A 21,511-nucleotide genomic window follows, 5' to 3' on the forward strand; every position below is an offset into this window, starting at 1 on the left:
TCAAGCCACTCCACAAAAATCAAACAAGAAGCTACTGGAGTCAGATTTAATTTTGGACACGAAAGCCCAAGTAAAACATATTGAATAAAAGTTCCTCTGCAACAAGAGCCACACAGGGAACAAACACTGGAGTCCCACACAGGGGCTAGGAGCCAGGATGGCTCCGGCTGCCCTGGCCCAGGCACAACGGCCTGGAGGTGGCTCCGGGATTTCCTCTCCCTTCTCCAGGTAGATGGGTGCTACTCTGCCGCCTGCCCTGCACCCACTGCGGAGAGCGTGAGAAAGTCAGAGGCTCCAGGATGTCTTGCTGAGGAGAGCAGGTTGGGGTGGTGGTTTGGAAATGCCATCAATGAAGGCACTGGGAAGAAATTGTCCTCTGTGGCTTCCCAGGGCTTCCAGAGGGCTTTTCCCCCACACGACTCTCCAACACACTCAAGAGGAGAGCAAGAAATTCCCTTTTCTTAGGAGCCAGGCTGACAAGCTGCAGCTCATTTCACACTGAAGGTACAAGGACGAAAGCCTCCAGGCAGATACTTCCACCATCACAGCAAACAGAAGCCTCCGATCACGCTCTTTAATGAGCAAAACCACCAAACTACTCCTAAGAAAGTGAGTCAAAACACATACCTCCGGGAGGGTCCTGATCCCTTTCTAGGAAGGCAAGCTAAGATTTGTATCTAGTACAAAGTCTTGACCAGGCAAAGGAGTCACCGGGCACAGGGGTTTGCCCTGTGCGGTCTGATGGCAGGATAAGGGCGGATGATGCAGCTGCGCTGCCGGACAGTTAGCCAGAGCTTCCAGGGAAGGATTTCAGCCGGAGCTTCTTGGGTAGCTCCAGCTCTGCATGGGCAGCCAGGGAGGCAGCTTTGCTGGAAGGGCTGGGGTTCTGAAGCACAAAAGCATTATCCTGACATTTCGGTAATCAAACTCAAAGAAGACTGGAGCAGCTCTACCTGAAGTTTCTTTAAAAAGCATCACCTTTCAGAGAACATTAAACACAGGGAAAACCAGTCCCAAAAACATCCTTGGGAGATAAACCACCACCTGATCCTCAGCAATAATATATGCTGCTGGAATTGCCATATGCAGCAAAACCTGATTCCTCCACCTCACCTGGCTGCAAAGCCAGCTTGGTCTGCCTGCGCCCACAGGGACGCCAGTGCCGGCCTCCGCTCACCCCACACCGGGCTGCTCCTCTGGCCCACATGGTCGTTCCCTGGGAGCGGGGACGGCCCCATGCCCATTCCTCCCCACTGAGCCTCCAGGCACTCAGTGCCACCTCTCCCTCTTGGGCAGGAGCTGGGCTAAGCCCCAGGAGAAAGGACTTCAGCTGGGCTTTCCAAGGTGCAGCAAACCCAGCACACCCAGAGGTACAGCCCAGCTGCCTCATCCCATGCATAAACTCTCCCAGCTCCCACCCACACCAGCAAATCTTCCCAGAAGACACAAGTATCCATAAGGCCTTCCCCAGATGCAGAAGAAGCTGAGCTGCTCATGCCAAGCTATTTAAGCACAGAGATTGATTGACTGATTGATTGATTTGCTAAGATTACAGCTGAGGAGAATGTGCCTGCACCCAGGTGCTGCCATGAGCTGCCTGGGAAGCGCAGGGGGACCGGACCTATGGAGAGCTGCTCCCGGCATACGGGGCATAGGGAGGAGGGAGAGAAAGGGAAGCGGGGAAAGCTGCAGCCCTCTCATGCCAGGACCTGTGCTGTGGGAAACGTGTGGGCTCCCAGCAGCAGAGCTTTTATCTCTGTGCTCTGCACCGTGCAGGGGCTCTGCTCCCACGGCCACCCAGCAGCATTTGTGCAGCACCCAGCACTGCTGAGCTGCGGCTCCGGCTCTCACCGGCTGCTGGGACCAGCTCCTCTGGCAGAGTGATTAGCCACCGTGTGGCACGGATCCAGACTGACACCCTGGCCTCCCCTCCCTGGGCAGTGTGGTGATGAGATCGGTAATTGCCCACAGACAGAAGAGATAATTACTGGTTTGGGCTGGGGCAGCTCAGGGAGCTGCAGCAAGAGGAGCAGATGAGGGCCTTGTCAGCACACGTCCTGCCTCATGGTCCTGGAATGGCACACGGCAGAGGCTGGCACACAGGCAAAGCACTGGTGGTCACGGCAAATTGGCCGGCCTTCCCGAGCGCGGCAGAGCCGAGCCCTGGGCTGAGCTGCCGTGAGGACTGCGGAGGCGCTGACCGCCACCGCGCAGCCGGTGATGGGCGCCTGCGGACTCTGAGGCTCCAGGGGCTGTGAAACACCTGGGGGCCCTTTGGTGTCCGCACGGCTGCGGGGTCCTGGCCAGTGGCACCACGAGCTGTGGCTCCCACGGAGCAGCCAGCACACGGCGTTGTGGCTATGCAGCGAGTGGGTTCGATCTTGGGTCTCTCCTTACACGAATGGCTATGGGATCCTTCCTCCAGGCACGCGGTTCCCTCAGGAGTGAGCTGGGAGCTGCTGGGATGGATCCGGCAGCCGTGCCATGGACGGGGAGACTGTGCAGCCACAACTCGACGGAGCGCTGCTGCGTGGGAGCGAGGGGCCACGGCCCCTGTGCTTCTCCCCTCCGGCAGATCCATCGCTGGCGTCCGGTGGCCACAAAATGCAGCGTTTGACAGAAGCATCTCGGTTTCGGAAGGGCGCTGCTGGTTCACGCCCGAGCAGCGAGGCCGGGGAGTCTCGCCTGCGTGCACGCCGCTGCTGTGTGCAGGCAGAGGGAGGAAGCGTGCGCGGCTCTGTGGTCAGGCAGTTTCCATCCTCCCTGCACCTGAGCCGAGGCAGCGGCGCAGCTCCCCAGCAGCCCTTCCCTCCGGCTGCCTGCCTCAAGGCTCCGGCCGGCTTCCTTCCGCCCGTGCTGCTCTGCGAGCGTCGCCCCGGCAGGTTTAGCCAGAGCCCATGGCTGATTGCAAGACGATTTCACCAACTCAGGGACTGCCCTGACACTTTATCCTCTCAGTGGATTACACCAAGTATTTATGTTTTCAAAGGTTTCGGAAAGATTTACTGGGTGTGCTGTCCACCCTCCGTGCCTTACACCGTCACCAGAGAGCTCTCTGCTATAAAGCTGCTTAGTCCAACTCAAGTCGAACTGCATTAAACCCATTAGGAAGCGTACACGTTTGCCTGGGGGTGGGAGCCCATCTGTATTTGCAGGGCAGAAACTCGGAGGGTCGATGGCCTCAATCCCCTCTCCCGAGGCGGCCGCCGGCCGCGCATCACACGGCGTGGGGGTCTGCTCCGTGCCCCTGCTCCTGCCGACCTGCGGGGCTTCAGCGCCCGCACCCAGTGCGGGTCACTGCTGCTGCAGAAAGCTCAGCCGTGGGCCTGGATGTGATTTGCACAGCGCATAAATTCCTTAAACCAAAAGGCTGATAATCTGCAAGTCCATTGCGTGTGTGTTAAACAGGGCAGAGCGGGCGCTGGGCTCCTGGCCGGCCGCTGCCCCGGGTGCACTTGTTCACACCAGGTTTAGGTGACTGGAAACAGCCGCACAGGAGCTGGGTGAGCACTACTGGGGAGACGCAGACTGGTCGCTGACTGGTTAGACTGGCTCCTCCAACCTCTGCCCCTCCTTGGACTACTTGTATTTGGTTATATAGAGCTGAGTATTTGTTAAGGGACTCGAATTGGACTCCTGGGATCCTGCACTGCTCCTGCCTGGAAGAGTGGTCCTGGCCCCGTAGTGACGTTGTCCTGGACCCTGCGGGTGCTGGTGCCTGATCCTCAGATGCTTTTTCATGCTGAATGTTCAGGTGACGGTGTTGCAGGAAAGACTTTGTGATTCACACATGGGAGAGCGGCAAAGCAGCACAGCGAGAGCAGGGTGCTCCCGTCCAGAGTCCTGCAGTCTGAGAAACCCCCACATCAAGGACTTCTCTGGGCAGGGGAAACCTCTCCGCTGAGGCCTCTCCCTTTGCTTGTCACTCACTGGGGTATTGTAAAGGGAACGATGTCTTCTCAGCAGAGGGATGGCAGCTCTGTGGGAAGGCTGGGCCCCTCCGGGCACCACGTCCCCAGGATGAGCTGCCAGGACGGCACAAGGACAGAGAGCCTCACAAACTGGATGCGCTGTTTTCACCTGAGCAAGAATCATCCCGGGCTGGAGGAGAGGAGCCCAGCATGGCTGGCAGGGGTTACCAGCAGTGTCCGGGCGGCAGCGGGAGTGCTGTGAAAGGTACCCAGCACCGGCCACCCTGCAGTGCTGAGGGTCACCCACGGGAAAAGGGCAGCAAGCGATTTGGCTGTGGCAAGGGGAGACCTTGGCGTGTCCCGGGAGAGCAGTTAGCGGGCGAAGGGACAGAGCTGCTGTCCCTCAGAAGGATGGAGAGGTCCCTCCTTGCGCAAGGCTGAGCGGGGCCGTGGCTGGCCTGGGGGCTGTTCCTTGGAAAGCTGCAGACCATCTCCCTTTTCACTTCCCCTTCTCTCGGGCAAGTGCGTGTGCCCTGGGCAGCTATTTTTAGGCTGCCGCTCGCTGTCTGGTTTCCCCTGGGGATGCTGAGCAGGTTCTGGGAACTCCAGCTGTCTCTCGGGCAGCGCGAGAGATGCTTCGCTTCCTGGGTTCGCTCCTTTGCTCCTCAACACGTGCACCAGCTCTGCTGCTCTCCTGCCACTGCCCTGGCACAGGAGACCCCCAGCACGCCCCTCGCCAAGGCCGGCAGCACCAGCGCTCCTGGGACAGGCAGGACAGCCTTGTCCAGGGAGGTGGGGGGTTGAACTTACCCCAAGTGCATTTCCCCACTCCAGGGGTCTTCCAGATTTTGTACCTCGTGGTTGCTGCAATCTCTGGGGTGCATGTGAGGGTCTGCTCACCCACACTCGCACACCGGGGCTGGGGCGAGTCTGGGATGGGGACACACGGGGAACACCATTCAGGACAGCTCTCGTTGCCACGTGTGCACACTCGCTCCGTGTCCCCAGTGCCGTCTGAGGACAGCCCACGCCCTCATGGATGTGGACGTGCCTGGGGAGCCACATGCCATGGACCCGAGGGACCACGGCTCTCCCTCCCGTCCCCCTCTGCACAGCCCATCACCCAGCGGCACCGGCTCCCAGCCGCCAGCTGAGCAGCAAAGTGGTTTTTAGGTTGACCACAGATCTTCACAGAGGAACTCCATGCAGTGGGGAGCTCCACCAGCCCAGTGGAAGAGATCGAGAGCTCTTGCTGGAAACATGCTTTTTGTTTCTAGTCACAACAGGGACAATTTCAAGTTCCAGCTGCTGGATCTGTTTGGGTTTCCCTGTGATGGATGAAGGGGCTCCCCCAGCCCGGAGGAGCATTCTCCCAGGTTGTCTGCGCAGGCTGCGGTCAGGGCTGCGTCACTCCCCTGCTTGATCGCTTGCTGGGATAAACCCCTGGCACCGGACTCTCTGGGGGCTGAAACAGTCGCAGGCTTCCAGCAGTTGGGAAGAGTTAGGAAAATCCAAGAAAGGAGCCAAGCAAAGCGGCTTTGCCACTTTGACCAGCAAAGAAAGAGCAGCAGAGCCCTATGTGGGAGCAGGGAGGGGACAGGTGAGTGTTAGCCCAGGGAAGGGCTGTGGTTTCAGCCTGGGTCTGGGGACTTTGATGACTCTGATGATCCAGCCAGGCAGACGGGAACGCAGGGAGTGTGGAGAACTGCAATGCTGATTCATGGAGCTCTGTCATTAAAAACACAGCCACTGTCCTGGTCCCCGAGGATTTACTGCCCACAGCCAGGAAATACAGCAAACGCAGCCTCCGCATGTTGCTCACGCTGGAGGGGACGGCCGGGAGCCCAGGCACAACCTGGGGCTCAGTCCCACACTCCGCCTTGCAGCAGCCTTGCCCAGCCGCCCCGCTCCCGCTTCTGCTCCCTTTTCTGTCCCGACGTCCACGCCGAGCCCACGCTGAGCCTCCTGGGCCCCCGGCATGGACAGCACTGACCGGTGAGGTCTCACGCATTTCCCAGCCCATGATGAGCCGTGGTGGAGCCCAGGCTTGGCTCAAGCCTGGCTGGGTCTGAAATAGGGGTGAGGAGCTGCTGGAGCCCCATGGCGACAGGCAACGAGTCAGCAGGCAGGAGCCCGCTCTCGGAGGGTGACACTGTGGGGACGGTCGAGTCATTTGGTTTCTGACACACCCCGTGTTGCTCGGTGGGGCACACCCTTTCCTCCAACGGGGAGTCCAGCTCGCCCGGCCGCAGGCTCCCCACGAGCCCTACCTGGGTACCAGGCAGGAGGGGGGTTCCCAGGGCTGGCGGTGCCGGCCGTCCCCCCGTCTCTCTGCCCGCTGGCAGCTCATTTCTCTGCAGTGCTGTGAGCAAAACTGGGACTGTGTCTCTGCCCCGGCTTGGTGCAAGCTGTGCTGCGCTGGTCTGGGGCACGGCAGGGCTGCAGGGACCGTGCAGCTTGCAGGGGGACAGGGAGGTGTGAAGTGACGCTGTGCACGCCAGAAGACTGGCATAGCACAGAGCACAAGGCAGGGATGCAGGGTTGCCCGAGGCAGGGATGGGGGGCTTCGTGGGGCAGGGATGGGGGCTGTGAGGGGCAGGGGGACAGGGATGCAGAGCTGCAGGGTGCTTGGGGAACCTCCAAGTAAGCGGGGTGCTGCTGACATGGAGCACTTTGCTGCTGAACCCCAGCTCCCTGAGCTTGGCCACCCTGGCTGGGCGTCCGTCCGGGGCAGCCCTCAGCGCCGTCAGAACCAGCCCCAGGGAGGCTCCCAGCTCCTCTGTTCCTGCAGCCCATGTTTGGGCTGCGGCTGCAGCAGGGCCATAAAAGGCAGCGTGGGGAGGGCGCTGGCGCTGGGCCCGCTGCATCGGGGCCGCTGCGCTGGGGGCATCCCAGGGAGCTGCCGCCGGGAATTGGGGCTGGGGCTGCTCCCGGGGCTGCGGGGCCGCCCCGTGGAGGGGATGCTCAGGGCCTCCCCCAGCCCGTTGCTGCCCTGCAGAAGAGCCTGTGCTCCGCTGGCCCCGGGAATGGGCCAGGCAGCCCCTGTCCCCGTGGGCTGGCCCCCACCCCAACACCCATGGGTGCCCAGGGTGCTGGGGAGTGCGTCCGGCTGGTCCTGCATGGGCACTGCCAGAGCCGCAGCCATGCCCCAGCTGGTCACACAGCCCCGGGAAGGGGCTTGCTGATTTAGTCTCAAGTGCCCTCCCCAGGGCTGGGGAGCCAGGCCTGCTCTTATCTAACGTCGTCCTTCGCGGAGTGGCAGTGGCAGTCCATGGCACGGCGAGGCTGTTTGCAGCTGAGACTAACTCAGGAGGTGTCGCAGATGCCAAGACAGGGGAATCAGAGGGACCAGGAGAGACTGGCATGGGCTGAAAGCACAGAAACGAAATCCAGGCTGAAGCCACACTGCTAATCCGTCCCTGGGGATGCTCGGGCTTGGAGGTGTCTCGAGGGGGAGATGATGGGGCAGGAGCTGAGGCAGAGGGGAAGGAGCAGCAACCTTGAGAGCTCATTACACGTCGGGGTGGCAGATACGGCGGTGGCAAACTCCACGCAAGTGTTTCGGCTGAACTGAGCCGAAATGTCGGATGTAGGACCTTCTGTAACACAAGCTGAGGACCAGAGCTGGGAGGTGCACAGTGAGCTGAGGTCCGGCAGATGTGCAGTAAATGCAGTCAAACCAGCCAGCTCCAGGGGCAATAACGGGGAAAAAAGTGGAGGTGGTGAGATTTTGGGGTGATGCAGGAGGACTTATTCCCTCTGGGGACTTGCTCCGGCTGACCCAGGGACGTCCTTGCCAGCAGGGACTGAAACACTGACCAAAGCCCAGAGAGAACAGCAGAGATGAGCAGATAACAGTCCCATCACAGAATAGTGACTAATTTATGAGGAAGGCCCGAATGTGCCGCGGCGCTGCTGGCCAGCCAGGGTGGGGCGTGAGCCAGCCCGGAGGAATGCGAGGAAGGCAAACAGTGAGAAGGAAGGGCGATTCCCCAGGTATCGGGGTGGGCACCGCCGAGCAGCAGGGCAAAGCGTGAAAGCTGGAAAGCTGGGGCCGTGCATTGGGATGGGCTTCTAGCTGGTGAGGTGGATGGGGTGGGAGGAACTATCCCCAAATGGCATTTATTGGGGTCTTTTGATTCGGGTTGGGCAAAGGCTGGAAGGCTCTGCTGGGACAGTGCTGCCAGTGCTCCTGGGCAGTGGCCGAGCAGGGCCGTGGCAGCAGCCCTGTCCTCCCGAGCCGTGCCCCCGGCGCTCGGCTCAGGCCCTTGTCCCAACACACCCAGCAGCTTCCTTGCTCCTGCTTCAGCTTGCAGGGGGGTTTTGGCAATGCAGGCGTGTAACGCTAAGCCCAGCTGCAGCCATTTTAGACCTGGCATTACACAAAGCAAAGTAAATCCCCGTTAATGGCACCTGCCTGCACCCACACGTGGCTGCCGCGAGGGTCTGGGGGCGGCAGCCCCCGGGGCCGGCAGGCGCAGGTGAGACCGGCTGCCTGTGCCCGCTCAGCCCCCCTGCAGTACAGAGGACACGGGGCTGATCCATCTCTTGCCTTGGCTTTTGCTTACGTATGCTCACACTGTTCGTTCCCCGCCTGAATGGCTAAATTAAGCGCAGTAACAATGGGCCATCGATTATCCCATTATATTTCCATCGGGCCTGACTTCACAGCTGGCTCCTGGAGGGGCGGCACACGTGGCCTTGGCAGGGGCTTGGTGCAAACAGCCCCTTCCTCGGTTCTGCTCTCCGGAGCTCTGAGCCCGATGTGCAGGCACCCCAGTAACGCCAGGTCCACAGCGCTGCATCAGCCGCTGCCCCGTTCTCTGGCAGGGACGGCGTGGCAGAACCCATACGCCAGCGGCAATGCACCTGTGCGGGAAACGGCCCCTGTTTCAGGGAACCATCCCCTCCCTGGAGGGCTCTTGGGGGCCATCCCAGCTCTCGCAAGCTCGGGACTTGCTCCAGGCATTTGCACCGGCCTGGGGGCCGTGTCCTCTCTGCCCCCCGCTTTCTGCAGGGCTGTATCCCCTCCCAGGTCCCCCTTCTCCCCTCCTTGCTTCCCCCTGGCCAGCCACGGCAGAAGCACTGCCTGCCTCTTCCTCTCATGTGTGTTGCCTGTGAAGCCCAGGAAAAGCCAAGTGATGGGGTCCCGCGGGTCCCCTCCTCCCGTCCCATCCCATCCCATCCCATCCCATCCCATCCCATCCCATCCCATCCCGTCCCGTCCCGTCCCGTCCTGTCCCGTCCCGTCCCGTCCCGTCCCATCCCATCGCATCCCATCCCATCCCATCCCACCCCATCCCACGCAGGGGAACAGCCACAAGAGCACCAGGTCTCGGCTGGCCGTTTCTTCCTGTGTCACCAATTTCAGTCTTGCTTATTCCGAGTCTTTTTATTACCCAAACCGCTGACGAGTGATTTTTCAAGAACAGAAAGGTCAGCATGTGCAGTCCCTCACCGACTGCCCCACAGTGCCCATCCTCCTGGCAGGGCTCCGGCTCGGCTCTGCCCCACACCTCCGTGATGCCTGTGAGCCTCCAGGTGCCATGGAGCATCCTTCCAGTGGCAATTTGCAGGAGAAGGGCTGGATCAGGCTGTGTTTGTGGCAGCAAGGAGAGGGTTGGGCACCCCGGGGTGGTCCTTGGTGACCCGAGCAGCGCCGTGTGGGGTGGCAGCCCGGGGATGGCCCCCAGTCTGCTCCCTGCATGGAGCTGTTGGTCGCCTGCTCCCCGTGTGCTGCTCCTGCTCGCGGGGGGAGCTCGAAAGCAGCACAGTGGAGCGGTGACGGTGACGCTGCTGTGTCTGTACAGGGATGCTTCGCCTGCAGATCTCCTACCTGCGTCAGCAGCTGAATTCCCTGGTCTCATTCCCGGCTCTGGCAGCTCCTTAACCCTTTCCTCCCAGCAGCTGTGCTGTGAGGAGGCACGGCTGAGCACACCGGCTTCTTGGAGCTTGCATCACGGTGGCTGTGACCCTCTGGGTGCAGGGTGGCTATGGCAGCTGGGCCTGACCCCGTCCCCACACACCTGCAGGAGGGGACGCAGCATTTTCCAGCTTGGGAAGCTGCTCCACACCCTGCTTGGTGCCCCCAGCTCTCCTGCAACCTTCGCGTCGCACCCCTTTCCCAGCCTGGTCCTGGCTGTACCGCATCCCTGCACACCCTCGGCAAGCAGCCGGTGGTGCCACCGTCCTGAGTCAGTGCTGGGTGCTGCCATGGTGTGGGGCTGCTCCGGGGGCCGGGGCGCACTTTCCCCGCTGGCCCCGACCCCTGGGGAGAGCCGGCAGCATGGTGGCTGCCGCTGACTGAGCACCTTCCCAGCACCCACTGCTGCAGCGCCGGCGTTGGGGCAGATTTATCACCTTGGCAGAAGGCCTAAAGGCCAGCTGGTGTTTGGGCTGTTTCCAGGGTTTTCAGTCACTGCTGGAAGTTTTTCAGTGCCCACCCTCCTGTGCAATATGTGGGAACTGGGTTTCTGGAGCCAGGATCCAGCTGCCGGAACTGATTCGGGCTGGGTAGCCCTCCCGGCGGGTGCCCTTGCTCCCTGGCACGAGCAGTACCAGAGGCCTCTCCGCCTTCATCCGCAGCATGGGCTATGCCTGGTGCCAAGGGCTCGGGGTCATGCAGGGGGTTGGGATCACTCTGCTGGGGTGTTTGCCTTGTCCCCACAACACCCAGGCTCCGCCAGGGCCCCCCGCACCTCCCCTCCACCCTGGGGTGCAGCAAGCCAGAGGGGAAGGGTGGCTTGGTGCTCCCGGAAGGCTGCTGGGCTTTGGAGGGTACGGCGGCTTTAGCATCCCTGGCATGCCTCGAGGCGTGGGACGAAGGAGCTGTGGAAATGCAAGTGGCTGCAGACCTGGCCAGCATCTCCGCTGCAGAGCCCTGAGCGTGCGGGCTGGCTGGGACAGGCTGTTTTGGGGCTTGTCAAGAGCATCGTGGTGGCCAAGGGACGGAATTCGAGGGCTGTGCCCACAGTGGGTTGTGGTCCCCGAGCAAAGTGGGGTCGATGGGGCTGGCAGCCAGCGGGGCTGAGTCTCGAGGGGAACGCACCCATTTGGAGCCTGGCCGGTGATACAGCCCGGGCTCCATGTTGTGCAAGGAACCATTGGTGATCTCCAGGTGTTTCAGCAATGCTGCTCTGCCTCCCTCCAGGAGCTGGGAAGAGCTGGAGGTATTGCAAGAGCAGAAGCCAGGGGAGGCCTGTTGTGTTCAAACACCAGCTCGGCATGCCGAAGAGCCAGCAGCTCCCCTGGGGCTCAGCCAGGGTGGGGAGGAGACCAGCGGTGAGAGCGGGTGCTCTGGGTTGGCAGTGGGGCGCAGCCGGGGCTCTTCCCAGTGCCACTCCTGGCATGGTCGGTTTAGATTTTAGATTTTTAGACTATTTTTCTGTGTTGTATAAGCCTGTGAAAGGCACGATACAATCTTGGCTCAGTGCAGGCAGGACGCAGCAAACCCCATCCCCAGCCCTGCGTCTCTGCGGGACGCGCTGACCTCTCCAACACCTGAAAGCACCTGGGAAACCTCCGGAGAGCAGAGGACTTTGGCGGCCGCCCACCGCCCAGCCACGGCGGCTGAGCCACCTCCCCAGCCACCTCTGCCACCGCCAAGGTTAGTCAAACACCAGCCGCAGACAGAAGCAGCTTAACTTGTTTGTGGTTCCTGAAAGACAAACCCAAGCCAAACAAAATAAAAAATCCCAGGAAGAGTCATCAGGCTGCTTCTTCTGCGGGTCCCCGCTGCTGCTTTGCCACACGAAGCAGGAGCTTTGGCAGGGACTGAACTTGCAGTCGGCTGAATTTGGAGGGACCTGGCGTATCCAGGCACGGTGGAGGGTCAGGGGCGGCTGGAGAATCTCTTCCAGTTGCAAAAAGCACCAATAAAAGTGCCAGCGGACACCAGGTCCCTTTTACTGGATTGCCTGAACTGTCACTGTGCTCACTCCGGTGTTTTTGGAGCACGCCTGGTGCCACCGGGTCAGTTGTGGGCCCCAGGAGACACGGACGGCTCCACGTGTCCAGGCGGGCTCCAGACAGACCCGAGTCCCTTAATGGCAATTTTCCTTTGTCAAGAAGACCTTGCACGAGGACAGGCGCTTGGTTAATTCTGCTTAAAAAATGCACTTGTAGTAGAGTTGCTGTTTTCTTGTTGGGGTGCACCTCCAACCCTCCGAGTCCAGCAGAACACAGGAGGGCATTTCGTGGTGCAGCCAGAGCGACAACGGGGTGCAGCAGGTCCCAGGGTGAAAACAAATCCTAACCTGGGTTCGCGCTCACACGTCGTGGCCCCGGGGACTTTGACAGGATGCATTTTGATTTCGCTTTGGTTTTCTGTGTTTTGTACCACTGCACCATGGCGTGGATCTATTTATTTATTTATTTGCAAAGATGCCAGCCTGCCGAACAGAACAGAGCGAGCTTGCAAGGGGAAATAGAGGAAAAAAACAACAACTCCCTTTGATATTCCCTTCCCATGAGACTGGCTGGGGCTTTGTTTTAAAGGTGAGCTGCAGAACATCAGCTTAAATGACAGCAGCTTGCAGACAGTGATGGGTTTGGAAACAAACCACCAAAGCCACAAGGGTGGGCAGCGATCCCTCTGCTTCCCAGGGACCGGGGGCTGAGCCCAGCCTTCCAAGAGGGGGAGAAGGGGCTGGGGACAGTCCCTGCCCTGGGGACGGTTTGTCCTGCTGCCACGGGTGAGAGCCCCTGCTTCCCTCTCCAAGCCCTGCTCCCCACGCCTGGCTGGCTGCTGGAGAGAGAGCTCAAAGGCTTACATGGCCAAAATCCGCTCTCTGGAGAAATTCTCCAGCACTGACTATTTCTATCAGCTGTATTTCCTTTATCAGTTTCAAGCATAACATTTAACTACCGCCGGGTTGAAGCACAAGGGTGGCATTTGCCCCCCCAGGACCAGTGAGGGATGTCACAGCCAAGCTGGTCCACGGCGCCAGCCCAGGAACCCAGCCCCGACACGGAAAGCCCTGCAGGTTGCCTTTAGCGAATGACCCAGGCGAGAGCTCGGTGTATTGAAGCATCTCACCCCAAAACCCAAACCAGCCTGTTGGGTTCATTACCAAACCTTGCTTCATGACAACGTTACCCAAATATTTTCTTATTAAACCCAGCAGCATCCAAACACACACCGCTCTCCGCCTGGCAGGCGAATGTGCCATTACAAAACCGGGCTGGAGAACCCTCTCCAAACTACGGGATCTTCAGATAGTTCTTGAAATAGAAAAGGGTGTCTAGCTCGCTGGCGGATGGTGGGGGAGCCCGGGGCTGAGCGATGTGGCACCCTGGGGTGCTCTGCCCCACCGTGAGCCCCGGCTCTGCGCTGGCACCCACCGCAGCCGCTGCTGCACCCCCTCGCCCTGCGATGAACTGGTGTGGCCAGCTGGGGAGGGCACTTGCTCTCCTGTAGACCTCGTGCTGCCAGAAAGGAGTCCTATGGGCACATCAAGGCAAATGGCTGTAGGCAGGTTCAGCAGATCAAATATTTTTAAACTGAAAATTTTGGCCTTTTTTTAACCTTCTTCAGGCTGGCCCTGTGGACACGAGCGGTCACGGAGCTCCTGCTGCACTCTTAGACACTAGATTTCAACAGTTAAGGTACAACACATACCACTTGGCCACTGCAATTTCCAGACTACAACATCAAAATTGCCTAAAAATTGTTTTTTTGAAGGCGGAAACCTTATGAAATGTGAGGAAGAGCCCGATTCCCTGGCTGAACACCTCAGGGGATCATCCTTGCACCCTGCTCAGCTCCTCCTGCCCCAGGTTAGCTCAGCCGGGGAGGGGGAGCTGCAGGCTGAGACCCCCAACGCAACAGCGGCCATGGCCACCGGCTGCGAGGCGTGGGCAGAAGAAAAGATCTGAAAAGATCCTGCTTTTTTCTTAGAAAACTTCAGCCTGGGGAAAGCGAACCAGGACTTCACGCGCCAGCCAGGATGCGGGAGACGGTAAAAAGCCCAGCTCGGCAGCAGGCACGGCCCAAAGGGAGGCCGGAGGCCAGAGCTCAGCTCTGTGACCTGGAGAGGTTTTGAAGCAGGGGAGCCCCGACCTTCACAGCAGAACTATTTTTCAAAGCCCTTTTTAAGCTTGAACTAAGAGAGAGTCGCCTTTCATAACTAGAAGAAGAAATGAACTCCATTCAAAGAGCAGCGATTTTTGGGTACTTGGATGATGTTGAAGCTTTTGGCTGAAGCGCAGACTGCAATAAAATTGGCCACAAAAATATTTAAGGAGCTTCCTCTAAATTTCCAGCCTTGCAGTTAGAGCAACCTGGTTCTGGAGCAGCCTATGGGGAGAGGGGAAAAGGGGGGACCCAGCAGCTTTCGGGGTGCGACTCAGTTTGGGGAAGGGCTGGGCACGGGGCTGAGCCACGTGCTGCCAGAGGAGGGCTTTCCCATCGGTGCTCCGGTGGCCCAGGGATGGCCAGCACCAGCCCGGCCGCTCACAAGGGAGCTCCTCGTCGCAGTCACCGGCAGCCCCGCAGCAAGTCCAAGCCGGTGCCGCTGGTACGGCTCCCGCCGGCCTCCACCGGGGACTCCCCCCAGCCTCGGCTTTTCTTCCCAGGTGTTGTGAAACTTCATCATGCCTTTTGTTTCTAAATGTTTAAATGAGAGAAATAAATGGCATGTGGAGCCTTCCCCGAAGCGCTGAGCACAAGCAGGGCAGGGCCGGGCCAGCGCCCTGGAGCGGGATGTGACCATGAACTACAGCCAGCCAGACTGGTCTATTTTTATGACCCAAGCGGAGAGACATGGGGATTAATCAGCCAGCCCACGGGGGACAAGCTAAGTTGGGTTTTAAATTCTTTGGTGCCTGTAATAACTCAGGTGAGTCTCTTTGTTCTTGTGAACTGTAATTTTTCATTTGACAGACAGCGTCCCTTGAACACAACAGCCAAACAGCCATGTCCAAACACACCCCGTACCCGGAAAGCGAGACCGAGCTAACCCAGCTGCCTCTTTGCTCCAGTTCACAGATGCAAATTGCCCCCCAGCACAGGAGACTCCAGCAGCAGTTTGGCTGAACATTGCTGCTCCGCGGGCCTTGGCCACCTGCACGCTTAATGCCGGGGACAAACGAAGCCGTTTCATCGATCCCTCCCGTGCGCCCATGCGTGGGGTGGCTGGCTGCCTCCTCCCGGCCCCGGGATGGCGCGGGGCAGCGCTCCCCTCTCCCCCTGTGCCCAACAGCAGCCCCAGCATCGCGGGACGGGACGCGGGCTGGCGTGGCCCAGTCCCCATCCCAGGAGGTGTCGGGCTGCGTGGCTCACACCGGTCTCCTTGGCTTTCCAGATGCAGGCGATCGGGTTCCCCGCTGGGATTACGAAGCATAGTGTTAGCCCTGCCAGGAGCGAGGACTCAGTTTTCTTTTTTTCCTGCTCGCCCTGCTCCCCTTCCCCCCGGCACCAGGAGGCAGAAGGATGTGTCAGCTCAAGGCTGAGCCTAAAGAGGCTTATGCTGACTATTTACCTTTGCAAGGGTCTATTTTTGGCTGCTCAGCTGCAGCTAATTCAATGAACAGGGGCAGCGATTCAGGAGAGAAGCCACATGAGGGTCATTGTTTCTCGGATCTACTTTACTACTTTGCAGGGGCCAGAAGCCTTGCTTCTTTTTTGTTCCTTGTTTGTTTTCAGATGGCAAAGAGTGTCACAAAGGAAAAGGGGATCTTGGGGACAGGCCAGAAGGACCTCGGAAACCCGCTGTCCTGTTCAATGCTTGACTTATTGCCTTTCTTTTGCTACAGAGGAATCCCAAGGTTGCTCCTAACCTTACCCCAGCTGCTGCCGGAGGGCTCCAGGTTGGCTCCGTACACCCTCCTGTCCCCGCACCTTCCACCCAAAACAAGCTCGGAAGTTTGTGGATATCCAGTGTGAATTTAATAATGGCATTGGGAGTTAACGAACAGGCTGAGACTGGAATCAAGTCACCTGGGATGCGGCAGCTGCTGGTAAACAGGGAACAGCCAGGTTATCAGCTCTGTCTCTATTTCTCCGACTATTGCAAAGTAGAGTTCAGTGCACGACAGGAGCTTTGGGAGCTCCCGATGGTGAGCACAAGGGCTGCTGTCGTAGAAAGACACCTGAAATGTCCTGCTGGCAGTGGGACCCGTAGGGGACAGCAGGCACGGGATAGCTGGCCGAGGGGCGGCAGGCATGCTGGTCCCGGCGATACTCTCCCACGCAGCTCAGCACCTCTTCAAAGCGAAAAAACAGCTTTTTCCACGTGCTGGAAAACCGCAGAGCAGTCTTTAACTAAACAAATCCTCAGTGATTTCCACATTGCCGATTGACATTTTAATAGTGGAAAAATAATGCTAAAAATTATCTACTTCATCTCTTCCTATTGTCTTTTACTGCCTGGGAACGACTGCTGCAGCAAAACCAGCTCCGGATCTTCTGGTCGGTGTTTGCTGGTGCCTCCCAGCGCACTGCAAGCAGCTGGTGAGCCAAGGTGAGGTCTGCCCGCCCCGTGCCCAGCGCGCAGAGCCCGGCAGAGCTGCCCACGCGCCGGCCGCTCCTCGCGCAGCGCTCCCAGGGAGGCACCCGGCTGCTTCGGCGCTGACAGATGAGCCGCGGTGGCGCGAAGGCATCGCGGCGGTGCCCGTCCCGCGTGAGGAGGCAGGTGGCGGCAGGCGGTGCCTGGCTCCTGCCGTCCCCATCGGGAGCTGGCGCCTGCCCGCCTGCCAGCAAGCCGCTCTGCAGGAAGATGCTTCTGGCGTTTTCTGACATGTGGTTTTTCTGACCCTAATTCAGCCACCGCCACTTAGAGCTTGCATCCAGATGAATACATCGAGCGCTGCCACACGTCCCCAGGCTGAAATCAGCAGAGCCTGGGGAGAGCAACGCAGACCCAGCACCCACCACGTCTCTTTGTACAGCTGCAAAAGGACCGGCTCAAGCTGTGGGGACGGTGTCTACCCAAGTGCTGTCCCCCAACTATAAGGTACAGCACCCAGCCTGTACAGCAATGTACCACACAAATGCCTCACGCAAACTTTTATTATTCACTGAAACATCATAAATTTCGAAGAACTCCCCGCTTCACAGCAAAGCAGCCACTAGAGCCCTTATGCGAGGTGTCACCTCCTACAACCCCAGCATGCACCTGCAGCCTTGCAGCCTCGGTACTTCTCGAAGCCGGGCTATTTTGGAGGTGTGCGATACTGCAGTAGGTTTCACCATTGCTCTCATCAAGGGGAAGGTTTTCATCCTCTGAAGTAAAGGCACACAAATCAGGAGCCAAACTGTCCTTCTGCCACACAACAGCCACTCTTTGGCGTGGTGCCTGCATAGGGTCAAGTCTTCTTCCCCTTACGAACGCAGCGTGGACTTGGTACGCGTTGGTTTCACACAAAGCATCCCAGTGCCAGCCTCCCTTCCCAGCAGGTACGCAGCACGTGGGCTCCACGACAGGCTGTGGGTAAGACCTCGCAACAAGATTTTTAGAGAAATCTGCTTGTCGGATGCAGGAACCCGCTGCAGCACTACGCACGAGGATACGGGGTTTTCCGCACGTGCTGCTAACAGGACAAACACGCCTGATAGACAAAGGTGAAAAGCGAGCACGGACTTCACACCCCACCAGACCAAGACACAGCTGTATAAGAGGAGCAGTGTGGTTGAAGTGAGAGGGGGCGAGACAACCGGGAAAGGCTGCGAGACTTCATACGCCATGCAGAGGGATGCAGGAAAGCAGGCACAGCCCACTGTCACCTTGTCTCCTCTTTCATTCTTACAAGGAAACCATTCCGCTGGCTCTGTTTGGCACAAACGCTGGCTCAGGACACACCTTTGGATGCCACTGAATTTGGTAAGGACATTTGGCAACACGGCTGTGCTCAAGGCCCCAGCTCCACTTCCAGTTGGCAAATTTTATAGAAGACAAGCAGAGAAACATGCTGTCCTTTCAAAATACTTCAAGGGAAACCTTTATCAGAGACGGAGCTCAGCAAAAATGACTGCAACAAACCAAGTTTCATTTTCACTTTGGGATGGGGAAGAGGGTGCACTACTGGCACCAGCTGAAGAGCCTACAGCCCACTTGGGGTGTATGCGCTACAGCCTACGGCAAAGACAGGTAAGGACAGTAAATATTCAGTAATTGAGAGCAGCCAAAGGAAGCACATTGGGAAACATACTGGAAACAACAGACTTCCATAAACAAGTGCCTGAAGTCTGCAGTTGTCAGCATAAAGAAACAGCTTTGCTGTAATGTCGTGAAGAAGTAAACTTTGAAAAGTGTCTATGAAACCCTGACTACAGAAAAGCAGTGCTTTAAGACCTGTGGCTGTACACTTTCTGTACAAATGGAAAAAAAATCATGCCAGCCAGTATACCATATAAAAAATGAAAAGGCGAGAGACAAGACCTTTAGGTGACCAGTTCTTCCTTGCCAACAAAACAGACACCTTCCCTGCAATCCCAATAGTCTGCAGTTTTATTTTTGGCAGATTATAATTAAAATGGTCTTTATGGCTTTAGAGAGAAGCCACTAAGCTGCACGTTTTGGTTGAAGCAGAGAGTGCGTGTGTGTGGTATGCTCTGGATGAAGGGACACCACAGAGAGAGGTCTTGCCACAGCTCTGCTCCTTCCACCTGACCCACAAACGCTGCTGGTTGTACTTGGCTCTCTTTAGTGTTCTCATTTCTCATCAGCAAGTAACAAAGTTCTGGTTGCTAACCAGTCCAATCCCAGAGGCAGAATAAAAAGTCCTTGTTAAGACCTAGAAAAGCTTCACATTTCTAACAAAATCAAATCCAAACACGTGCAAACACTGTTCCTGGTTTGATGCATTTTGTTCAGGTTCCACCACCAGTGCACTGGAATTCCCTGTAGAGTGATTTAATTTCTTGTCCATTCTCCACCTTTCAGTCTTCTCAGGAGTCTTGACAAGCTATCCCTCCATTTTGGTCTTCAACATTTTTTCCTATGTACATCCTTCCTGCCCTTCCCTCTTCTGCTGTCACACCCTGTTCCTTTATAGCTATTTTCGGAAAGCAAAGACGTCCCGTGTTTTCAAGCCTCTCTTGCCTTCGTTTCCTGGTTTAGGAGAAGACACTTCTGCCAGTCCTCCATACGGGCAGCTCTCGGACTCCGGGTGATGGCCAGAGCACTCCACAGCGGGGATGAAGCCACTGTCCCACATTCCTGTCCCACACAGCTTGCACAGGTCATGCAGGCTGCAGGGGATGCGGGGTAACAGGTGGAACTGATAGAGCAGACTCCTCGCCTAGAGGGGAGAGAGAGACAAAGTCATTCACTCCTCACCGGGGGACAAAACGGAGAGCAGAGGTGGCCCGTGGCCTCCTCTCCCATCCTCCTGTTTAGCTACCTTAGAAGAGTCAAAGCTTCAGCTAAGGAGCATCCCTCCTGAACACAAACCTGAAGGTTAAAGGAGGCACTGGGGACACTGCCAGGTCGCAGGAGCTGCCGTATGCTGCGGCACATCCCACAGCCTCCAGTCACTCCCAGCCCGAGATGGACTGAGGACCATGGCGCGAAGCCGAACAGCTCTGAGCAGGTGCAAGGGTTATCCCAACCATACCGTTACCTCCTAAGCACTCTACAACTACCTCTTATTTCTGCAAAACTTGTTTCCAGGCAAACAGCAGCATCCTACCCTCCCAGGCTCCAGACAAACAGGGGGATACAGGAGATGCGGAAGATGAAGCATCAGTCCCTGATTTTCTCAATGCTCTGACTCATCTCTTGGACCTGAGACTCAGCCCACATCAGCACACAGGCATTTACCTTCCTGAGTACAAGTTCTCCGTTCATGTGCATAGCCAGGTTGCCGAAATGCAGCAGCATCTGGTCAGTGGCCAGCTGTTGTTCAATGACATCATCCCCATAAATCACCACGATGGCCACACAGATAAAGAGGTGGAAATAGTCAGTCTGCAATGAGAAAACAGTGGCTGCAGTACAGCAGGTGGAGGCAGAAGTCTGACTTAACCTCCCCACCCTCCACAAGCATGTCCTTAGCAGGGATTTTGTGCTCCTTCCAGTTTTGCCTAGCGATATTCTGAAAGTGAGTTATTGGTGAATTCTGAATCACAGCTGAGTCAAAGTCTCTTGCCTTTAGAGCACGGGAGCAAGGTTTGAACCACGGCTTTCAAAGCAGACAAGTGATTTTTGGGAAGACATTTTCCAGCTGTGTAAGAGAAGTCTGAACTTCAGAACTGGATGGTCAGCACTTTCTGAAAAACCTCCTTTTGAAGCCTGGGCATTCTCAAGTAGGAGAGGCAGCTATCCATCCTCCTTGCTACACAGATAAACCTCTTTGATAGTTACAGACCCTCTGTAACACCTACTTATTTTGGATACTTTGCTACTAAAAGCCTTTAAGGAAATTCTGCAACACTTGCTGAGACGGTGAGGACTCAGCAAAGGACACACTGCCGCCCAGTGAACGCTGTACCCGTCTCCAGCTCTCTAACCTGATAGTGAGCCCAGCACGCTTCCCACATGCGCAAAGCCTCAGCATCTGGAAATTCACGTTTAAAACAGAGGAGGATCCAACGGTGACAGAAAAGCATCTGCAGGCCATCCTCTCCCAAGGAAGAAAGGTGCTGGTAGAAGCGTGGGTGCATGAGCCGTAGCAGCTCTCGCAGGTACATCTGGAAGAGATGGTCTGAGCTGAGCCACTGCCTCGTGCACGAGGGCTCACGCCGCCCTCACCCACCACCCCGGGGAGCCCCCCACCGCGTGCCAGAGCCGGGCTCCCACAGAGCTGGCCGCGGTTCTCTTCTCTCGCAAAAAGCTCCAGCTTTACGGCCTGTTTATTACAGCACAGCCAGAAGCACGCTTGGATCTATCATTAAAGGCCAGAGCTCATAGGCCACGGCAGCTATTTCACAAGAAAGGACGGAGGGTGAAAAGAAAATCCCATGACAGCTACATTGTGAAAAGAAAGAAGGGGTGAGATTCAGGCTGAGGAAAGCGGCTAGAGCCTTAAAAACTAGAGAAAAGAAAGGACACAGCTATCTCTGGCAATATTTCATTTCAGTAGAGGCCAAGCAATATGGAAGTGATTTTGGAAAGCCTGACTATTCAGGCACATTACAGTGCATAAATCTGTACATTAACTAACTGCACCTCACCAGCAGCCTCCCATGGGGTTTCCACCACAAGTTTACCACTTTAAATTGGTGCCATCATGACCTGGACAGGAGCATTCAGGTTTAGAATGGATTTTTCAGACCCGGACAGGATTGTTCAGGTTTAGAATGTTTTTTTCAGGATCTTAACCAAAAAACAACTGACATTCATGTTAAAACCTAAAAAGTTCCCATTTTTAAACAAGTTCATCTTATTTTAAGAAACTCTATCAGATATATAAAGCTTTTCATTTGGAGATAATTTAAAAAATCTATTAAAAATATTAAGACCTTAAAAAGAAACCCACAAAGAAGAGGGCTGCAGCTCAATCAACTCCTTTGCCTCATTCACACGAAATGACCCAGAATCAGGACAAAACCGAACCAGTGAGTCTTCACTGCCTGAGAGAAGTGCAAAGACAAAGCAAGCAGCATCCTAAATACATCTGATCATAAAACATTCCTTGAATCAGCACCCTTTAGCATAGCC

At 57.2% G+C, this 21,511-nt stretch overlaps 1 protein-coding gene across 3 annotated transcripts in view; it reads right to left on the bottom strand.

Moving 5' to 3' along the window:
- Positions 1-18,340: 18,340 nt before the first annotated feature.
- Positions 18,341-21,511, bottom strand: part of TBC1D16 (TBC1 domain family member 16) — a 31,666-nt gene continuing 28,495 nt past the window's right edge. For all 3 annotated transcript variants that reach the window (XM_087750554.1, XM_087750553.1, XM_087750551.1), the window contains exons 10-12: positions 20,362-20,541; positions 19,673-19,819; positions 18,341-19,151 (exon numbers count right to left, since the gene is read on the bottom strand). In XM_087750554.1, the coding sequence (XP_087606680.1) occupies positions 18,906-19,151; positions 19,673-19,819; positions 20,362-20,541 (573 nt within the window). In that variant the 3' untranslated portion in view covers positions 18,341-18,905. The remainder of the gene's footprint in view (positions 19,152-19,672; positions 19,820-20,361; positions 20,542-21,511) is intronic.

This window comes from Nipponia nippon, unplaced genomic scaffold, assembly GCF_047370975.1.
Source record: "Nipponia nippon isolate SJK-2023a ecotype South Korea unplaced genomic scaffold, ASM4737097v1 scaffold_14, whole genome shotgun sequence".
NCBI lineage: Eukaryota > Metazoa > Chordata > Aves > Pelecaniformes > Threskiornithidae > Nipponia > Nipponia nippon.